Raw genomic sequence first — 18,570 nt, 5'->3', positions numbered from 1 at the left:
TTAGCAGCAGTCTCCTAACACTCTCAGAAGCAGACCATCCTATTGAGAAGACATGGCCTACCACCACCCACCCCCCTGCTGCTGTTGCGCTTCAGTCCACAAATTAGCTTCTGCTAGCTAGCGTCAGAGCTGACCTCCCTCCCTTCATGTTTGGTCCCTCATTAATTCATTTGGAGGAGCAACCATTTTAAAAGATATTTTTCTAATTTCAGTGGGTGTGAGAGACTGGATTTTAAAGTTAAGGTTTGCTTTAAAGATGCTGATAAACTGTTCCTCTGCTGACACCAGAGTGTAAAATTAAACAATCTACCTATGATCAAAGACAAAACATTTGGCTGAAAAAACTGGGCTGGGCTCTTGAGGGGCAAGAATGAACAGCACAGACACTGGAGTGCTGTTTTTTGGGCATGTCAAATTATGCATCATATCCTGTAAACAAACAGGTAGCTGAAGCTGACAGCATTTTCTCTCCTTTGATGCTTATATTCGTCATGCACGATATATATTATTTGCAGTGGATTGGCAGGACTGTGGGCTATAATAAAACAATAGAAAAACTCTCCCTTTCTTGCTTGCCTCCTAACAGGTTTCACTGAGTAGGGACCTTTGTTAATTTGTGAGTGAGTGATGACTTGCTAGCAAGTATTTTCACAGATCTGGAAGTGACAAATCCTTGATGAAATTTCCCCGGGGGTAATGCTTCCCTGCCATCCAATTGACAGCCTGGTCTGTCTCCAAGATGAAGAGGGGAAAGAAATCTGCTACTCCCAAGTCCGTTGGACTCAAAGACAGAAGCGGAAGCCTACCATTTAAGAGCATATTTTTCTGTCAAGTATTGCAGTATGTGGCCTTTAGTAATTACCGCCCATGTTCTACACTGATCACTGTTCCTTCATCACATTCCTTCTGGTAATGACTTCCATACTCCTGGTATCAGGTATTTTCTCCTTGCTGCTGCTGGAAACAGGTACTTGCACTGCCTTTGGCTTATATTTTATGTCTGTGATTGACCATATTATTAGTGGAACGGAAAGACGGCACTGGGTTACTTGTACACTTCCACTCTGAGGCTCTCTGTTAATGGTATGCAGAGAGGTATTTTGATCCAACTTTTGAATTAATCTATCAACTTTCCAAGGTGAATGTTTAGACAACTATCTGTTTGCAAAACAATATTTTATTAATAAAAAGACTTATAAACAGTAAGAAAGAAACCCCAATTTTACACTGAATGAAAAATCCAAAATAAACTCCCAGAAACGTGCCTCAGTTCTTCGCCCTCTGTACAAGAAATTGCCTTGGGTAGTACTCCTACGTACACATTTATCTAAAGATGGCTGAGAGTACAAAAAAAAGCATCATGCATACTTCTATGCAGAGTAGCTACACAGCCAGACAGACTTAATAATACACACAAAAAATCTGTACATCAGTGATTAAGAGAGCCATGCTTTGTGTAGCACCGAGGGGAGAATTATGTGGATTAAAAAAATTCACTGACAACTGCAAGCCCTGCAGTCCTGAATTAGGGACATGACTGACCAATTTCTGCTTGCAGTTTCATCTCTTCTTTTCTCAAGGGAAAATTGTCAATAAGTGCAAAGAGCTCGGCTGGTGTCGCTGGGAAAGGATAGCGTTCCTTGTCCATTCCGTGCTTGTCCATCACTACAATGTTGAAATTGTAATGGGGGATCCGCAGCAGCAGCCTGCAAAATAAGGAACTTGTTTTGTTAAAGCCTGTCGTCTGCTGCCTGGGTAGACTTCAAACTAATGGCTAATTACGACTTCCAACTAATAAATGGCAGAACCAGCCTGTTGGGTCTAAGCAGAGGAAGGCAGGGATGGTCAGAGGGGGCTGTACAGGGTCTGCTTTATTTCAGCTGTAAGAACAAGGAGTCAGATCAAGAGCAGGTGTCTACGTGCACTGCAGGCTGTACCTCTGTATTAGGGAAGCGTCAAGGTAACTGCAGTCAGCTCTGTTTTCTTCTCAGACCTCTGACAGTGTATGCTATACTAACAATTACCTATTTCTATCATGAGAGGAAAAAAAATCAGACAAAAAAAAGTCCTATATACATTGCCTAAAGAAAACCATTGCGCTAGAGCTAGAGTTACAAGTAGACTCCTCCCTTTCTTAGCTGCCACATGGTATAAAACCTTAATGAGAAAAAGCAGGACAAAATTATTAGTTTTCAGCGCTTGCTAATAACAACCATCTAAATGGTGGTAACTCCAACTTAGGAGAACAAAAGCCGCTGCTAATCATGGTGGAGTCCTCTCCATCCAAGTGGTAAAAGGCGTCATTTGAGCTCCTCTGGAGGTGAAACAGTAATAAAAGGATATCCTTAGTGCTCTTTTCATCTCTTCCTTGAAAGAGTGTTTGCTTGAAGGAGTGATGAACTAGAATATTCTTAGACATGCAGTCAGTTATTGTTTGTGGAGGGAAAAGAAATTCAGGCAGCTGTTTCAGAATGGTGCCAGGACAGGAAAGACAACATGAAGAAGAGGGTGTGGGGGGACTTTGGTAAGGTGTGAAGCACCAAAATGTACCTTCCTCAGCCTTCTAACAAGCTTGAATGCTCTAGGCATTGTCTTGTTGCAATTAGAGAGCTTGGCTATTTATTTCAGGTTTAAATTAAGTTTGAAGCTAGGCTATAGTGATAGGAAACTACATTCTTGTGCCTCATCTCACCTAATAAAAATGCTTACCTTCTACAAATCCAAATGCTAATCTCCTGAGTTTTCTAAAGTTTTAACTAGGCTACCTGTGCTCATTAGTTTACTGAATGCTAATTCTGGACAGCATCTTTATTCAAGATGTTGAAGGGTGTGTTTCATTTTGATTTAAGCACCTTCCAGAACTGTAATACTATAATTCACATACTGCTGTAACAATAGAGGGGAAAAAAAAAAATCAAATGGAATACTAACTTCCACTGAGTGCAGGGGAGATCACATCCATTTAAAGGGGGAGGGGAGCAGGGCATGGGGTGTTACCAGAGCTGATTATTTTCTACAGAGCCACAAGAGTACCCTTTCAACTTTACTAAAAGTACCTTTACATTTTTTAATAAGAAAGAAGCTCTTTGTGCTCTCTTTTTCCTTTTACAGAGAACAAATGTGTTTATTTTTTGCAATCCAGAAAAAAAAAAAACCTCTGACTTGTCAGCATTTTTTATTGTCCCCAATTAAAACTCATTCCATTTCCTCTGGCATATCACAGAAAATGTTGCCTAAAATGCTCCCGAACTTTTTTTTCCTAACTAACTAACTAACTACTACTGTCCCTGCCACTGAGGCCTTTACTTTCGGTCTTTGTAGCCCTCCTGTCCCTAGGACATGCTGGCCCTTGAAGTCTCCCTTTCAAGTGAAAACCAAGCCCCTGCCAGTCTAAAACCAAGTCAAAACAGTTTATGCACCTCAATAAAACTGCTAAGTGTTGAAGACAGGCTAGGGAGGATGAGATAATTTCCCCTTTGAAATACTGCCCATATCATTTCTACATGTGGGACTTCAAAGAGCAACCACTGCTTCCCCTTCTGGCCTGGCCACAACCACCAGCAGCGCTGCAGAGAAGATGAGCTGTGGCTGCCGTTTGGGGCTGCACTGACAGCTGCTCCATGGCTGTCCTTGCAAAGCCATCGCAGCCTGTCATGACTGCATCAAACCAACCCCAGCACAACTACAGACATACATGAAGCATTTTCAGTGGCAGCACCCAAAAATATAGACCCATAATATGACCAAAGGGATACACAAGGAGTTCACATGAATTCAGAAATTCACTCAATTTGAGCGAAGAGGCAAGAAAGCCATGGAACTTGAAGAAAGAATGGCACAGACTTCAGCTTGTTTCACACTGAAATGGGTCACTGCCCATTTTAAATGTGAAACAAGCTGAAGTCTATGCTCTTGATTTCAAAAATACCAAATGCCCATGACTTTGCAGTAGCTATTACACAGAGAATGAGCAAATGAATCCTAAAGCTTACTCACCAACACCTACCTTCCAGCATCTAGCTATGTACATGAGAGTAGTAGTATGTATATTTGGAGGGTAAGATGCAGGGAATCAAAAGCAATATATCATATATGCTAAGGTGCAAACACAGCAGAAGTGAGAGCTTGCTTTACCTGAGTTGCAGGGCAAGTGACGGGGGCAGCAGCTTTACACCTATTCTTCCTATCTGTGCTGGGAAGACACCAACCAGTTCAACTACAGTAACATGTCGTAGATCTAAACCACACTGTGCCGGCTGGAGGAGTTAAAAGAAGAAAGAGGTGTCTTAGGTATCAGCAAGAGAACAGGGGGTTGTTTTGAGCATGCAGCAAGTGTTCATAAAGAGTCCAATCTTCTTGTGTTAGTGAGATGGTCTAAACTGAAATGAGTGCATACTTTTGCAAAGTCTCCAATTCTCACTGCGAAGAACTAGAGCCTCGTGACTCCAGGTGATGTTAAATGATGGCTTCTTAACTGTTCAAAAAAGAAAAACCAACCCAACACACAGGGATCACCTAGAAGGCATATAAACTTGTCTTTGTAATGACACGAAAAGATGCCAGGGTATTAAGCATTGTGCCAGTAATCTAATTTGGCAATCAAAGAAAGGTATGTGAAATGGAAATTGACTGCAGAAAGTTTTCTCTCATGCTTGTTGACCAACAACTTGTTTGACCACTGTCAAACAGCAGGAAAAGTCGTATAGCCATTAAATTCAGTAAACTATTTCAGTTTAATCAATATACTGAATTTTCTTGTCAAGTGAATCTAATGGGGGAAAAGAAAAACTTTTTTCTGACACAACTGTAACTCAAGCCAGTAGTTGAAAACATCACCATGTTCACATCCCACTGACTATTTATACTGAATTTTGTTACCGTTGTGAGAAAGGAGATAGAAGCACTTGCTGCTCTGAAAGAATACAGGACTAGCGCCTTTCCCTGAGGATACAGATACATTTCTGAGATACATCCCTGAGTCTAGCAAGAACCCTAGAGCATCGCATTTACCACACACAAAAAAGAGAAACTTCTGGTAATTGTCCTGGGTGAGGTTTTGTTGGTTGGTTTGTTGGTTTTTTTTAACAAAATACCCCAGTGCTATCTCCAGCTCTCTGTATGATTTCTACGCTGAGTCTCCAGTGCTTTGTTTGCTGGTACACTGGTTACTTCTGAAGCTATTCACACTTCCTTGCATTGTCATTACAAAGTCTATAAGCCTGGTTTGCATGAACTGCAGCCACTGAAGTGCTGGATGGTTTGGGCTTTCTTCAACTTCTAAAGAAGATGAGTTAGGGAATGATTATTGAGCACAACTTAATACTAAATTAATTTGGGGAGGATGGAAGAGGGTCAGAACTGCCTGGGATTAAGCGACCAGTCAGCCCGAGGCAGCACAATCAGAACAGAGCTGAATTAGAGACTGGGAAGATGTTTCAACTTAAAGCCATGTAAAAAGGATCAATCCAGAGCCACTGCTGCTTCAGCCAGATCCTCCAGTGGCTGCAATATAACACCTTAAGTTTGCAAATTTATCTCAAACAGTGGAGCTTGTCCTCTTGTGTCTTTAAAGGAAAAAAAAACCAATAGTTGTACCCCCCTCCCCCACCCCCAAAACGTGTTTTACCTGCAGCATTCCCAACTGCATCCTATAGAAGAAGTTGGCTGCAGTAGGAGTTGAAATAATTAGCAGTCTCCGCTTCTCATAAAATTGATCCAGAAGTGCAGCTGCAGTCCTCACATTCACATTAATATTCATAGCTAGAATTACATTTAAAACAAAAGTTATAGAGCATACTGAAAACAGATCTATTTCTAAAAGCACAAACTGTTAGCAGAAGCAGAAGAACAAGAAATAATAATAAAGAAGATATGGGTGAAATACTGGCCTCACTGAAGCCAACAATTTTATCTTAAGCTGTTCTGGCTTGGGGGATGGATTGACTCCAGAATGCGAAGTTTTGTAGAGAGCTCTGAGCTAAAACACACTATCAGTTGTGCAGTAACAGCATCATCCTAGGAAAGAGCAGCCAAAGGTGGCAAAGGCTTCAGCTATAAGTGCAAATTGGCAGAGGAGACAAAGATGTTAAGTTTATTACCTCTAGGGTATTAAAGTTTGCAGTTGTATCCCACCCCACACCCCCTTCCCAAATTCTCACTGCCATGAGAACCATTGCTCTGGCAGCCCTTCAGGTGAAGTGGTGAAATACTCACTTACGTGCACAGGTTGGCTCCACTCCTGACCACCCCAAATTATACTGGCATACTCTAGCTGGGCTTCCTTGCAGCTCGTAGCCACCAATGCAGGAGAACTCACATGTAGCACCATAGTTATTTCCATCACCTGAACACTTAATGTAGCCATTATCTGGGGCATTTAATTTCACACAGCGCCTGACTTTAAGCAAGAGGCAGGAGGAAAAAAAAAAAAATTAATCCCCCCATTTGTTATTAGGATAGCATGGTCAGTGGAATACCAATATAGAAGACATTTTTCTGTTTCCTTTCTATATTATAAAAGTCAGCTCCTTACACCCCAACCAACCAAAAATAAAACCAAAACCCCAAACCCTCAACTCATATGTACGTGAAAATGACACAATGTAGGGGTATATGCATGTGATTGTGGTATCATGGTGACAAAAGGTCACGGAGCCCTAAGAGACCTGAAGCTGAAACCTACAGGTTACATCGCTGTATATTCAACTCCAGATTTTAAGATCTGGACTTGTGAAAGGGCAGCCCTGCTTGACAGATGTGAGTCAGCTGAAAAACCCCCTTCGCATACTTGTTTCAGCAGCTTACCAGCTAAGTATCAGGGGAAGCCGGCAGGAGGGGAGGGGTGTGGAGCTGGAGGCAGAACTGGTCAATGAAGCTCTTCCCTGACACACAGAGTGCTGGCTACCCACCCTGCTGCCAGCCTGGCCCCCAGGGTCTTGAGCAAGACAGCATTTGCCCTTTCAGCATCAAAATACAGTTTACATACACATACATATGCAGACAAACACAGAAATGAGAACAGTTTTCAAATTGCTTATGAAGCCAGATGCGAATCACTGACTGTATTTATTGGGTAAAACATCATTCTTACCTCTGACTTTAACAAGAAATTTGCAAGTGCCTTTGTTTTCAGCTCTGTCATATACAGTATATTGGATTTTGTGGTCACCTTCTGGAAAATGTGATCCTGGTGGCAGGCCTTTCAAAATAACACTAAAACAGGAGACAAAACAGGACAGACATTCATAAATTCCCCAGTATTTTCCTACTGACAATGTTATAAAAGCCTGAAGAGTGAGTGATGTTTGTGGCATGCTAAGACTGTCTAAATACCAGAGTATTTAAACTTACTCCCAACAGCCCACCCTGGAGTCATACAAAAGGGTCCTACCCTGCTGAGACAAGGGAGGCAGAGCAGGCAGGGCCTGCTCGCTTCCTGTAAAGCAACCCATAGTGTAGCCAAGCATCACTCCATGCCCAAACGGACTCGAGCTTCCTTTTTCTTACATAAGAAAAAGTCAAGACTGAGCCTCCCTCATTTTTTATCATGAACAATCCACTGTCAGGGCTGCAGTGTAACCCAGAGCCACCAGAGTGCAAGAAAACTCCCAGCCTCTGACAATGGGGACGTACCCCATCTGGCTGCTCTGCACTGCTCCTATTATACTAATGATGTACAAAAACGGAACAGAGAATTATTCTCACAGCAGAAGGCTGTGGTGATCCACAGCAGTGTTTTCACCTGGAGCTTGTTCCTATCCTGCAAATGTGTCAGGAGAATTCAGGTGAGTTAAACGTATCCTCAGCACTGAAGCAGTGAGGTTGAGCAGTGTTCCACGTAATGAGAAAACTTACATACTCATGGGACTACAGGACCAAGTACATTTAAGGAAAGCACTGTGCACTCTATAAAACATCACAGTTTAGCAAAATTTTATAAAAATAGATTTATGGAAAAGCTGCCATAGATTCACCAGCTAGTCTCTTCAGAGCTGGGAACAGTTACTCACATGACAAAGTTTACATGGGATATTCACAGAATCACAGACTGGTAGGGGTTGGAAGGGACCTCTGGAGATCATCTCGTCCAACCCCCTGCTTGAGCAGGGACACCGGAACACGTCCAGGCGGGTTTTGAATGTCTCCAGGGACGGAGACTCCACAACCTCCCTGGGCAGCCTGTGCCACTGCTCTGCCACCCTCAAAGGAAAGGAGTTTCTTCTCCTGTTTAGGTGGAACTTCCTGTGTTCCAACTTGTGCCCATTGCCCCTTGTCCTGTCATTGGGCAACACTGAAAAGAGTCTGGTCCCATCCTCTTGACACCCACCTTTCAGATATTTATAGGTATTGATAAAATCCCCCCTCAATCTTCTCTTCTCCAGGCTGAAAAGACCCAGGTGTCTCAGCCTTTCCTCATAAAGGAGGCGCTCTAGTCGCCTGGTCATCTTTGTAGCTCTCTGGACTTGCTCAAGTGGAGCAAGACCATTTATTCCCCACTTTTTTTGCCTGGCAGACATTATTTCATCAAAAACACTTTGGAATTTCTTTATTGTGACACTTTTCAAAGTTTTTATTTTTTCAGTTTTAATTTTTTTTGATGCTGTTAATTGCCATAGAATTATCACATTAGACCTTAACAGCAATATCATTTTTAATTGTGTAATGAATTCTTCTTTCTGATATTATTTAAACTGTAACAATAAAAAGGCAATGTCACTGTGTATTCCAACAGCTTTTTTTGTATTCACATAGAACTGTAGACATCTTTAGGCTTACATCTTTGATATTTTAAGCTTAACCAGTCCTCTAACATAGAGTTAAAAGATGTAACTTGCTTAATGAAAAATGCAGATTATCTATATTCTTTCCATTACAATAATCTAGACAGACTGCCCTAAATCCTGCATTATAACGATGGGAAAATCAGAGACACTGGTACCATCACAAGTGAACCTTACTCTGTTGGAAAATGTGACTGTGAAGCCATAAAAACTGACAAGGGGATTCTGAATAAAGTGTTAAGTTTAAAGCCAATGTTTAAAGCTCCCCAAGTTTCAAATGCGAGGCATTACTTTACAAGTAACAGCAGAAGGCAATGACATCAGTACTCAGCACTACTTCAGCAAGAAGCCTAAAGATGACTGCAGATATTGTTTTGCAACACAATTCACCTTGGTTTTTTTAGGACAGTCAAAATTGCCTCTGCTGCTACCTCCAATGCACTATTATCTTTTCATTGTTATTTATAAAAGGTAACTTGCTGTAAGAAAACTTGTTGTATATGAGACCCACAAAGTAGCTCTGGAAAATTTCACAGGTGCAGTCAAAATGCTATTGTCATTTATTCCATCAGCTCCAAAATAACCACAACAATCTGCTACCCCTCTACGTGCCAGGTCCTGAATGATTCAAGTTGTCAGACACTTCTAAGTTTTCAATTAAACATGCAATTCTTTACAGGCCATTGGCATGAGACAGCTATAAAGAAGCATCTTGGATGAGTTAAAGGTACCTGGCTACCCTCACCAGCTGACTTACTAACCAAGGACCCCAGGAATAAAAAGAAAATACATTTACAGATTTGTACCTACTCTGTCAGAATCCCGTCAGCAGTGTCCCGTCCCTCCGGGGTGTCCCAGAACACTCTGGCCGTCAACTTGTTGGGCTCTGCGGTTTTCTCCTTCACGCTTGGGCACTGGATTCTTGGAGGTTCAGTATCTGTTGAAATAAACGTCACAGAAATAGGCACCTGTGCATGTGTTATAGCTACGCATTTTCTTAACAGCTCTTGGCCTGTTGTCAGCGTAATTCAGGACCACCTTCAGCTGGCCTCCTCGACACTGGAGCCAAGGCAGGCAGAGCTCTCGGGTACTTCTCACCTTTTTGTAAGAGTAACAGATGACAATGGTCACACACGCCCCTGCCCCCCCCCATAATGTAAAAATCTAATTTAAAAGTAGCTATCGTAACTTTCTTTATCTGCTCCACAATTAAAAAGCAATGTCTACAAATCAACTCTATTCAGGTTTGAACTATACAGAGGGATACCCAAGATTGTACCTGAGGAGCCTGACCCTTTGGTTTATCTGCTCTGCCTCTCTCTGTTCATCTGTGAGGTGCATATTGTTTTTAAAAACATCTGTAAAGCACACTAAACATAAATCTCTCTCCATATGATAACTCGGCATGTTACTTTTAAATAACATTCTTGGCTATTTTTCCTGCAGCAGTGGCAAAAAGAGAAACAATGGAAGATTAACAAAATCGTAAATTTTCTGGGAATTGCTGCTGCATTTTTTTTTTTTTTTCACTTAATTCTTATAATAATGCCTTACAGATAATACAAAACAAAAAGCAGACCAGGTAAGTTTTGACACCTGGTTTAATTGCTGCCAGAACATTGTGACTATTACTCAGGAGTAAAGGAACAATGGCGGTCACAGAAGACCCCGATGGAGGACCAAGGCAATGCACAGCTACTCATCTTCAGCCACTTCCCTTGCCAATCCTGCCAGCACTGCAGAAGTACACGGGTGAACCAAGTCCAAACATCACCACAATCATTAATTTAAAAAAAAAATATATATTCCATCTTTAATTGCTTCGTCTCAGTTTTTTTTACCATTGCTTCGGTCATACCCAAAATGAAGTCTAAATCCATGGAGTCATATACCAGCTTTAAAGATGAACACAGAGACAGGATTGGTCTTTAACTACAAATAAAAAACAATCCCTAAAGCGCCACTTAAATTTAAAGGGTGGCAAGCCTTGTCTTTTCATTCGCAAGGCAGACAAAAGAAGTCCAATCTGGATTAAAAAAAAAAAAAAGATAAAAAGTTTAGGTCTTTATAAAGCATCAAATATACAAAATAATTTCATAGACCCTCATATTCTACAAGCAACACACAATGTTTTCTACCAGTTTAACTAGGGCAAGTGCAGCCGTGCTATAGCTCCTTCAAACTTTTAATGGTATTCCAAGAACCTGGGACTCTTGAAAATTGGCTTATCTCTATTTCTTCTGTAAGAGTTTTCCTCCAACCCCAAACAGCACAGCTTTGTGAGGCACTTCCACAGGAAGAGCTCCTGTCTTAATTTTGCACAGGAGGGAGCGGGGGAGGCACAGGCAAGTAAGTGTCATTTCAGCTGCCTCTCAGCATTCAACAGGCACTAAATGAACACCACCAGAATAACTCTGCTTTGAAACGGATCAAGAGAAAGCAGCTGTCTACCAAAGAAGCTCTTTAAGTGCAGTGGCCACCAAGATGGGTTAAACCAAACAGCACTCGGGTCTTTTTCCTCATGCCCTTGTACAAAGTTGCAGCCAATCTACAGCACATTAAGCACGTTGGCCACAGCTTGGGAGAAGGAAGACATGTCTAAAAAAACCCAACCCATTTAAATGCAGAGGTGACCAGAGAATCATCCAGACAAATGCATTGAAACACAACCCCCGTCAAAAAAAACCTTCCATAAAAGATTCAAATAAATGTCCAGACCCCACGTGGAATACTGTGTGCAGCTCTGGAGCCCTCAAACACAATTACTTGGACCTGTTGAAGTGGGTCCAGATGAGAGCCATGAAAATTGTCCAAGGGCTGGAGGACCTCTCCTGTGAGGACAGGCTGAGAGAGTTGGGGTTGTTCAGCCTGGAGAAGAGAAGGCTGCGGGGAGATCTTATTGCGGCCTTTCAGTACATGAAGGGGGAACTACAGGAAGGATGGGGGCAACCTCTTTAGCAAGGCCTGATGTGACAGGACAAGGGGTAATGGTTTTAACCTAAAGGAGGGTAGATCTAGACTGGATGTAAGGAAAAAATTTTTACAGTGAGGGTGGTGAAACACTGGCACAGGTTTCCCAGAGAGGCCGTAGATGCCCCATCTCTGGAACCATTGAAGGTCAGCCTGGACGGGGCTCCGAGCAACCTGATCTAGTTGAAGGTGTCCCTGCGCACTGCAGGAGGGTTGGACTAGACGGCCTTTAAAGGTCCCTTCCAACCCAAACTATTCTGTGATTCTATGTGTAACCTGAGCAAGATGCCCACCTGCAGATTAGAAAACTAAAGTGGTTCCAAAACAAACCCCAACAGCGAAACCCACAAGACTGCTGGGGAGATTTCATCAGAGGCAGAAAACATCCTGCAAGCACAGGACTGTCAGACTCTCTCACTTACTAAGTATTCCTGGCCAGAGCTGGAGCCAGGGCATGCTGCGAGGTGTCTGACCCCGTACAGCTGGTCTTACGCCTGTACCACAGTGTCGCTGCTGAAAGACTAATGACAAGCCAAGCAGATTTATTTAAGCTGCTTAGCAGGGCTATGTAGCAAACGGGTGAATGTCGCCTGCAGGGTTTACATCATGGGTAGGGAAACTGAGTTTTCATAAAAAATTTGGCACTGTTCAGACACTACTTCTCTTACATTCTTGTAAGTTGTCACTTTTCTTGGCTACTTGGCAGCAGCAACTGGTACTCTGGCTCCACACTGGGAAGTGGCATTGCAGACATCCCATCAGGAGGTCAGCAGCAGAATACCAAATTTTAAAGTCTTTTGAACTTTGTGGAGGAAAACACTAAGTTTTCAAATAGGTTTTAGATTTTATTTTATTCTTAAAAAACATACTTCTGCGACTGTCCCTATTAACAATATCAAAAAAATTTAAAGAGCTTGTTAACTGCCCTTCTCATAATTTGTTAAAGGCTTACTTTTATTTGCTTGTGAATTTGGGATAACAAAAGGAAAGAGGGATGGTACTGAATGCCCACTGCTTGCTTATTCAAGAGTCTGAATGGAACAGGTAAACAGCCTGCTGCTACACACACACAGTTATTACTGATCACTGATGACATTAAACGACGGCTGGAAGTTAATTCAAAACATTAGTCTGTCAAAAGCATACAGAGATGAAGACACTGGAAATCATAAAAGGGGGAACCAGAAACACTGTTCTGCTCTCCCCACCCCCCTCCACGAGGCACTGCTCTGTATTTCAAAACATCCATTATCAGGGCCTGTAAAATTAATGACTCAGAGTGCAGGGCTTGTTTCAGACATCAGTAGTTGGAAGCTGTCAGTTAACTGTCTATCAATACAGTCTTCGGATGTGACAAAAGCATGACTTAGCATGGTGACAGCCATTTACCACAATCTTTGTTACACAATGAGCCGGAAAATGAAACCTTTATAGAAGAAAAGTAGGCATTTTTGTCTAGAAGACTGAAAAATGTTACCACCTTCAATCTATGTTACAGTGCATGAAGGATATAATGAAAACATTACTCAAGTGAGTATTGGCATTTTCAGCTAACTGATAACCAAAAGCAGCTGTGCATTAATCTTTTTTAATCAAAGTTATTTCAGCAGCATGAAGGATATCCTTCCTCTTATAGGAAGGGGACAGACAGCCTGCTTTGTTCAGACAGAATACTCACTGTCTGTAAGGGCTTCCGTGACTGCTAGAACATCCCTGATTTTCTTTAATTAAAAAAAAAAATATATATCTTTTTTCCCCCCTTTTAGTGAATACCTGTTTCAGCAGTGATGTTAGCCTGGTGCCTCTCCTACACGGATCTTCACTACTGCACTGTGAACCCCAAGTAGTTTTGTGCAAAAATGCTAAGCAGTGCAACCACAGTACAAAAGGGTAGAGGAAAGCCCCTATTTTCAAGAGGATTATAAATTCAGGTCTGCAGTAATTTTGCCATACTTGATGCTAACAGCTGTGGTGTCCCTGGGTCATTTCTCTAACTACTTGCAATGACGTGAACTTTACCAGCCCATGCCTATGATCACATATAACACCCCTGCTGTGCACAGTGCAACTAACTCCTTACACGCTAAAGTAACAAAGAAAGCACCTTCTTTGCCTTTGTATTTCTTTGGTCCCCTCACCTTAATTTTACTCCACAGCTGAAAGTGAGGAGAAATGTCTATCTGGCCAGTTCTCTCCTGGCCACTGGTAAGCTTTAGTAGGCTTGCAGTTCACTGATGACTTTAATTACTGAAATACAATAAGGGATGTGTATTCAGTGGCAAACTGCATTACACTGTTACAGGCATGTCTGGTCACAAAAAACTCACTCTCCTACCTAACAAGAGGTCAAAAGAGAACCTGTTTAAACTATTTGCTATGCATTGCTCACTATTTGCATATAGGAACTGTGTGCACACAAGGTTTGAAGGGGTATTCTCCATACCAAATGGTATAACCAGAACTTAATAATAGTACTACTGGGTTACTTGGGACTTGCCATCATACCCTATGCAACAACTATCGTGCATTTTTGGAACCAGAAAAAAGTGTTAGTGCCAACTTAGCCTCTCCTTTTTTTCTTAAAAAATACTTGCTTACTCTACTCTGCAAGACAGCATCAGCTGCAAAAAGCACCCTGTCGCTGCAAAGAGATGAGGTTCTGTAAGTGCCAGGAAATGCAGAGGACGACATTTTATCATTCCCAAACTTAAATGGGTTTGTTTTTCTTCCTCTGCCCACACCATTGAGAAGGACAAGGCTCGTTTTTGTAAATAAAAACAAGAGACACCACAAAAAGTCTAGACCTAAGGAGCAGGCTCATTTATACATTCGTACAACACCAAGTAACAGGAAACCTGAACAAAACTGTACAAACGTCAGGCCGCAGTGGAGAGACTCCAAAGCCATTTGTTAACCTAGACTGAGCCACAGGCATTCTGAGGAAAACCAAGTCATCATACACACACAAAAAAAAACCACACCCACTGAGCACAAATACTCTACCACCCACAAGCTTAAATTACTGGTAGCCAATTCAAATGGCCAAAAAAATACTGTCTTTTGTGGACAGCTGCTGAAGCTTTTATCAGAGACTTCCCAGAAACAAGGGCAGCAGCTGAGGCCTCACTATCTGCTGAAGTCTCATTAGTAGGAAAGTTAAATCTCAGTATTTGTATAAATCAAGAGAGATAAACAAAAACAACTACTCCAGCTGAGGTTCCCAAGAGACTGCTGACTACGTAATGAAAATCGCTGGCATAACTAATGTAAACTAAGCTGAAATTAGTCTACCTCACTGCAACCATGCTGCTACCTACAATCCACTCATATGCCTGGGATCTTTGGAGACTGTAATCCCAGGAAACAAAAGCAACAGGGGAGCTCAGACAAAGGATTAACTTTCAAACCTGTTTTATCATTAAGTTGCAGAGAGCAGGACAGACGGCAGCACAGAGAACATGCTGGAAGAGCAGCACAGTAATTACAAGTGACCCAGGAGATGAGTGAAGGCTGTTATAAGCATTGTAAAGCACTGACCATTTACACCACCCTCATCTTTATTAAAGTGATAGCGCTTGGAGCTGATAGCCTGTGTATAAGGAAGACGGTCACTTGGGACTGAAAGTAATAAGTGACAGAGAGTGCACTTAGAAAAGTGTGCCCTTAGAAAAACCACTCTCTGCTGCCCCAAAAGGGACAGCTGCTTTTTTCCCCAAAGAACTCGATAAAAGAGCATTCTGGAATTCATTTGGAGGACTCGGACACCAGCAGGCACCGCAAGATGTAGGCTTTCTAGGATGCAGACCAGCCATCCTACTTACCAACACAGGATGCTGGCCGGCCACTCCAAACTTTGTTGTCCATGCAGGTTACTATACGGTCGCCTTTCAGCTGGTATCCAGGTGAACAGTAGTACTCACACCTCGAGCCAAAGTAGGCACCATCTACACACTTGAAACCCCCGTTGGTCGGCATGGACAGGGTCGGGCAGCGCTTTTCTGGAGTAGAAAACAAAGACTTCTGGAAGCCTGTTACCCCTCTCCAGAGTAATGTGAGGTATTACACAGAAATAAAGACGTAGCTAGCAAACGACAAGTGGGACAGTCACGTTTCACATGAGGCTTTTCATGCTGTTCTTATTAGCCGCATTTCACATTTAACTTTACATACACAGGGGCCTAATGCAATATTTATATGAGAAAAAGATTACAAATATCCATTCCTCTCTTCTCAGAAAATGTTCTACTGCAAGAGCCCACTTAGTCACCAGATACAAATTGTGTCAGCGTACAAAATCCAAAATGGGTGATATTTTAAAGCAACTTTTTGGCTCTGTCATAAAACTATTCCCACAAATCAAAATCCCACACTCATAAAACATTCTCTATCTGCCACGAGTATTTGTACCACTCATGGCACTTATTGTGCCATGTACCACTCTAAGATCCTCAGCAACAAGCCAACCTACATATCCACGTGTACTGTCAACATTTAAAATACAAATAACAATCTGAAGAGCACTTGTTTCAAAGGCAAGTAGAGTTTATTATCCGCTGAATCTGTGGAACAAGCCATATATTTCATAGCTACTTACGTTTGCACAGCACTTTCCCAGACCAGCGTTTGCTTGACTGACAAATTAGCTGCTGAGGGCCATGCAGTTCATAGCCTTTCTGACAGCGAATATCACATCTTGTCCCCAATACATTCTTGTAATATTCCCCTTGAGGTGTCCTGCAGTTTGCATAACCATGTTTCACCTTAATAGGGGAGCACCACGGTGTTTCTAGCACAGAGAAGAAAAAAACCACACAAAGTACTTCGCAAAATGTAGAAGGTCAGACACAAATATAACGTAATTTTCTTTATTCAAGGTCACAGATAAGAAATGGAAAGAAAGTCTTATTTAAAAAGCCACCAAAGTGGAGAAGTAACAGTACAGCAAGGTGCACTATGTCTTAGACATCAGAAGGTCAGCCCTTCAAAGACTGGCAGCTCTTTTTTATTACAAACATTAAAGACACTAGCCATTACGTTGGGGGGTGGGGTTTCTATGGTTTTTTTTGTCCATGGAATAAGTCTGCCACCATGTGGACAGTTTTATGACAACAGGACCTTTTTTCCCCCCTCTTGTTTTTAAATGGATACATCTAACTTCTCTAAAAAATTCCACAATAACTTGTGCACTAAAGGACGTTGCCTCGGCCAAACTCCGTGATAGTTCAAGCTCTCCCACAGTTAGAAAAGATGTGACTTACATAAATCGTATTGCCAATATGTCAAGCCTGTCTGTACACATCCTCCACATGTCAGAACATCCATTCAGGGTTTAAGTAGGGCTCCAGTTTTGCAGAGTTACTTTCCAAGTTAGCACCCAGGATTAAGGCTGAACTGGAACTTGTGAAGTGTGCAAGAACAGCAGCTCCCTCGCTGTTCTCAGCAGTTCTGCAGTGCCATGCTTAAACATTTAAATACTCCTTATATCTCCAACAAAATAGCCTTCTACCAAGAAATGGGCACAATACCCTTGCCACGATTAAATCTAAAGGTCAGTGTGCAATCCAACAGACTAAGTGAAGAGCTTTTGAGAAAGATCTGACCTTATTTGTCTCCTTCGGGTAGTAATTTGTAGCTTCCAAGTGCAACATGCATTCAGGCACAATACACTTATTTGATGGCACAAACCCCTGCACTTCCTACTGTCAAACCCTTCAGAGGGTGTCCATGTTCGAGTGTACTACATAGCACATATTCAGAAAAGGGAATCCAAGCTGCCGAGATTTAAATCCAGTTCTAAATCTTCTCAGAGGTCTGGACTTCATGTGCTGTACTCTTCAACTCAGAAGATGGGTGGAGGATTACCTTTCCCTAATATCACTGAAATGCACCCTGAAGTATGAGAAGCACCTTCTAGTTGCTCCTGGATGCAGGAGAGCAACGTGGATGGATCTGCCAACTTAGAGGAGAGCTGGAATTTAGCTGGGACTTCAAGGCTAACGCTCCACCCTGGACTCATGGGAAAAAGGGAAACACACGTACATAAAACTGAATCTTTAATAACTGGTCAGGGCTACACTTTGAAGTACTCAGGATATGGGTACCGTCTTCTTGTGAGGATTTAACACTGTACTGTGATACTGGTGGGTGCAGTATCAAACAGAGACTTCCCCTTCCCAGCCAAAGCTTCAAAAATCTTTCTTTAGCTTTGACAACAGGGTTCACCAAGAAAGCTGAGCTTTTTCTGCAGCGGGCAGCTCCTCAGTAGGAGTTTCCTCCACAAGCAGCGACTAAGCCTGCCCCTTCTCAGCTCCAAGATTTGAAAAGGACAGATCAAGAGGGAGGGAGGGAAGGATTGCAAGGCAAAAAGATGACAGGTCCTGAAATCCTGTATGACAATGTGTGACATGCGGGAGGTACATGACAAAACTTTTTGAAGTCTGCATGGAAAAAAACACAACCAAACCAAACAAAGAGGTTTAGCTCTCATCCTTACAAAGTCATAGGAGACATTTAAAAATAATTTCTAGACCGTCTTTGGCAGATGTTCACTTCTAGCTCTTAATTGCTATAGTTGTTATGTACATTTTTCTACACTATTTGTATCAGCTCCACACATAGATAAACAAAAAAATCAATACAGCCTGTTATATTTCTCATACACAGGATATTAGTATTCAGCGTACAATTTGTCTAGGACATATTTACACTTTCCCAATGGAAACTACATTTTGCTGTACTAGCCCTGAATCAACACAAATAGCATCGGAGGACTAAAATCAGAGACTAATTGTCAAGCTTTTGACTAGACCAAGAGCACGTT

General features: G+C 42.0%; 1 protein-coding gene across 3 annotated transcripts in view; it reads right to left on the bottom strand.

Annotated features, from left to right (window-relative positions):
* Positions 1–1,157: 1,157 nt before the first annotated feature.
* SRPX (sushi repeat containing protein X-linked) overlaps positions 1,158–18,570 on the bottom strand; it is a 46,059-nt gene continuing 28,646 nt past the window's right edge. For 2 of the 3 annotated variants that reach the window (XM_064473366.1, XM_064473375.1), the window contains 8 exons: positions 16,345–16,536; positions 15,572–15,748; positions 9,591–9,717; positions 7,091–7,212; positions 6,218–6,397; positions 5,627–5,760; positions 4,135–4,256; positions 1,158–1,706 (listed from right to left, as the gene is read on the bottom strand). In XM_064473366.1, coding sequence (XP_064329436.1) covers positions 1,526–1,706; positions 4,135–4,256; positions 5,627–5,760; positions 6,218–6,397; positions 7,091–7,212; positions 9,591–9,717; positions 15,572–15,748; positions 16,345–16,536 — 1,235 coding nt within the window. In that variant the 3' untranslated portion in view covers positions 1,158–1,525. The remainder of the gene's footprint in view (positions 1,707–4,134; positions 4,257–5,626; positions 5,761–6,217; positions 6,398–7,090; positions 7,213–9,590; positions 9,718–15,571; positions 15,749–16,344; positions 16,537–18,570) is intronic. The other variant, XM_064473383.1, reaches the window with a different exon arrangement.

This window comes from Phalacrocorax carbo, chromosome 1, assembly GCF_963921805.1.
Source record: "Phalacrocorax carbo chromosome 1, bPhaCar2.1, whole genome shotgun sequence".
NCBI lineage: Eukaryota > Metazoa > Chordata > Aves > Suliformes > Phalacrocoracidae > Phalacrocorax > Phalacrocorax carbo.
The sequence above is the reverse complement of the archived record's forward strand: the minus strand, read 5'-3'. Positions and strand labels throughout refer to the sequence as shown.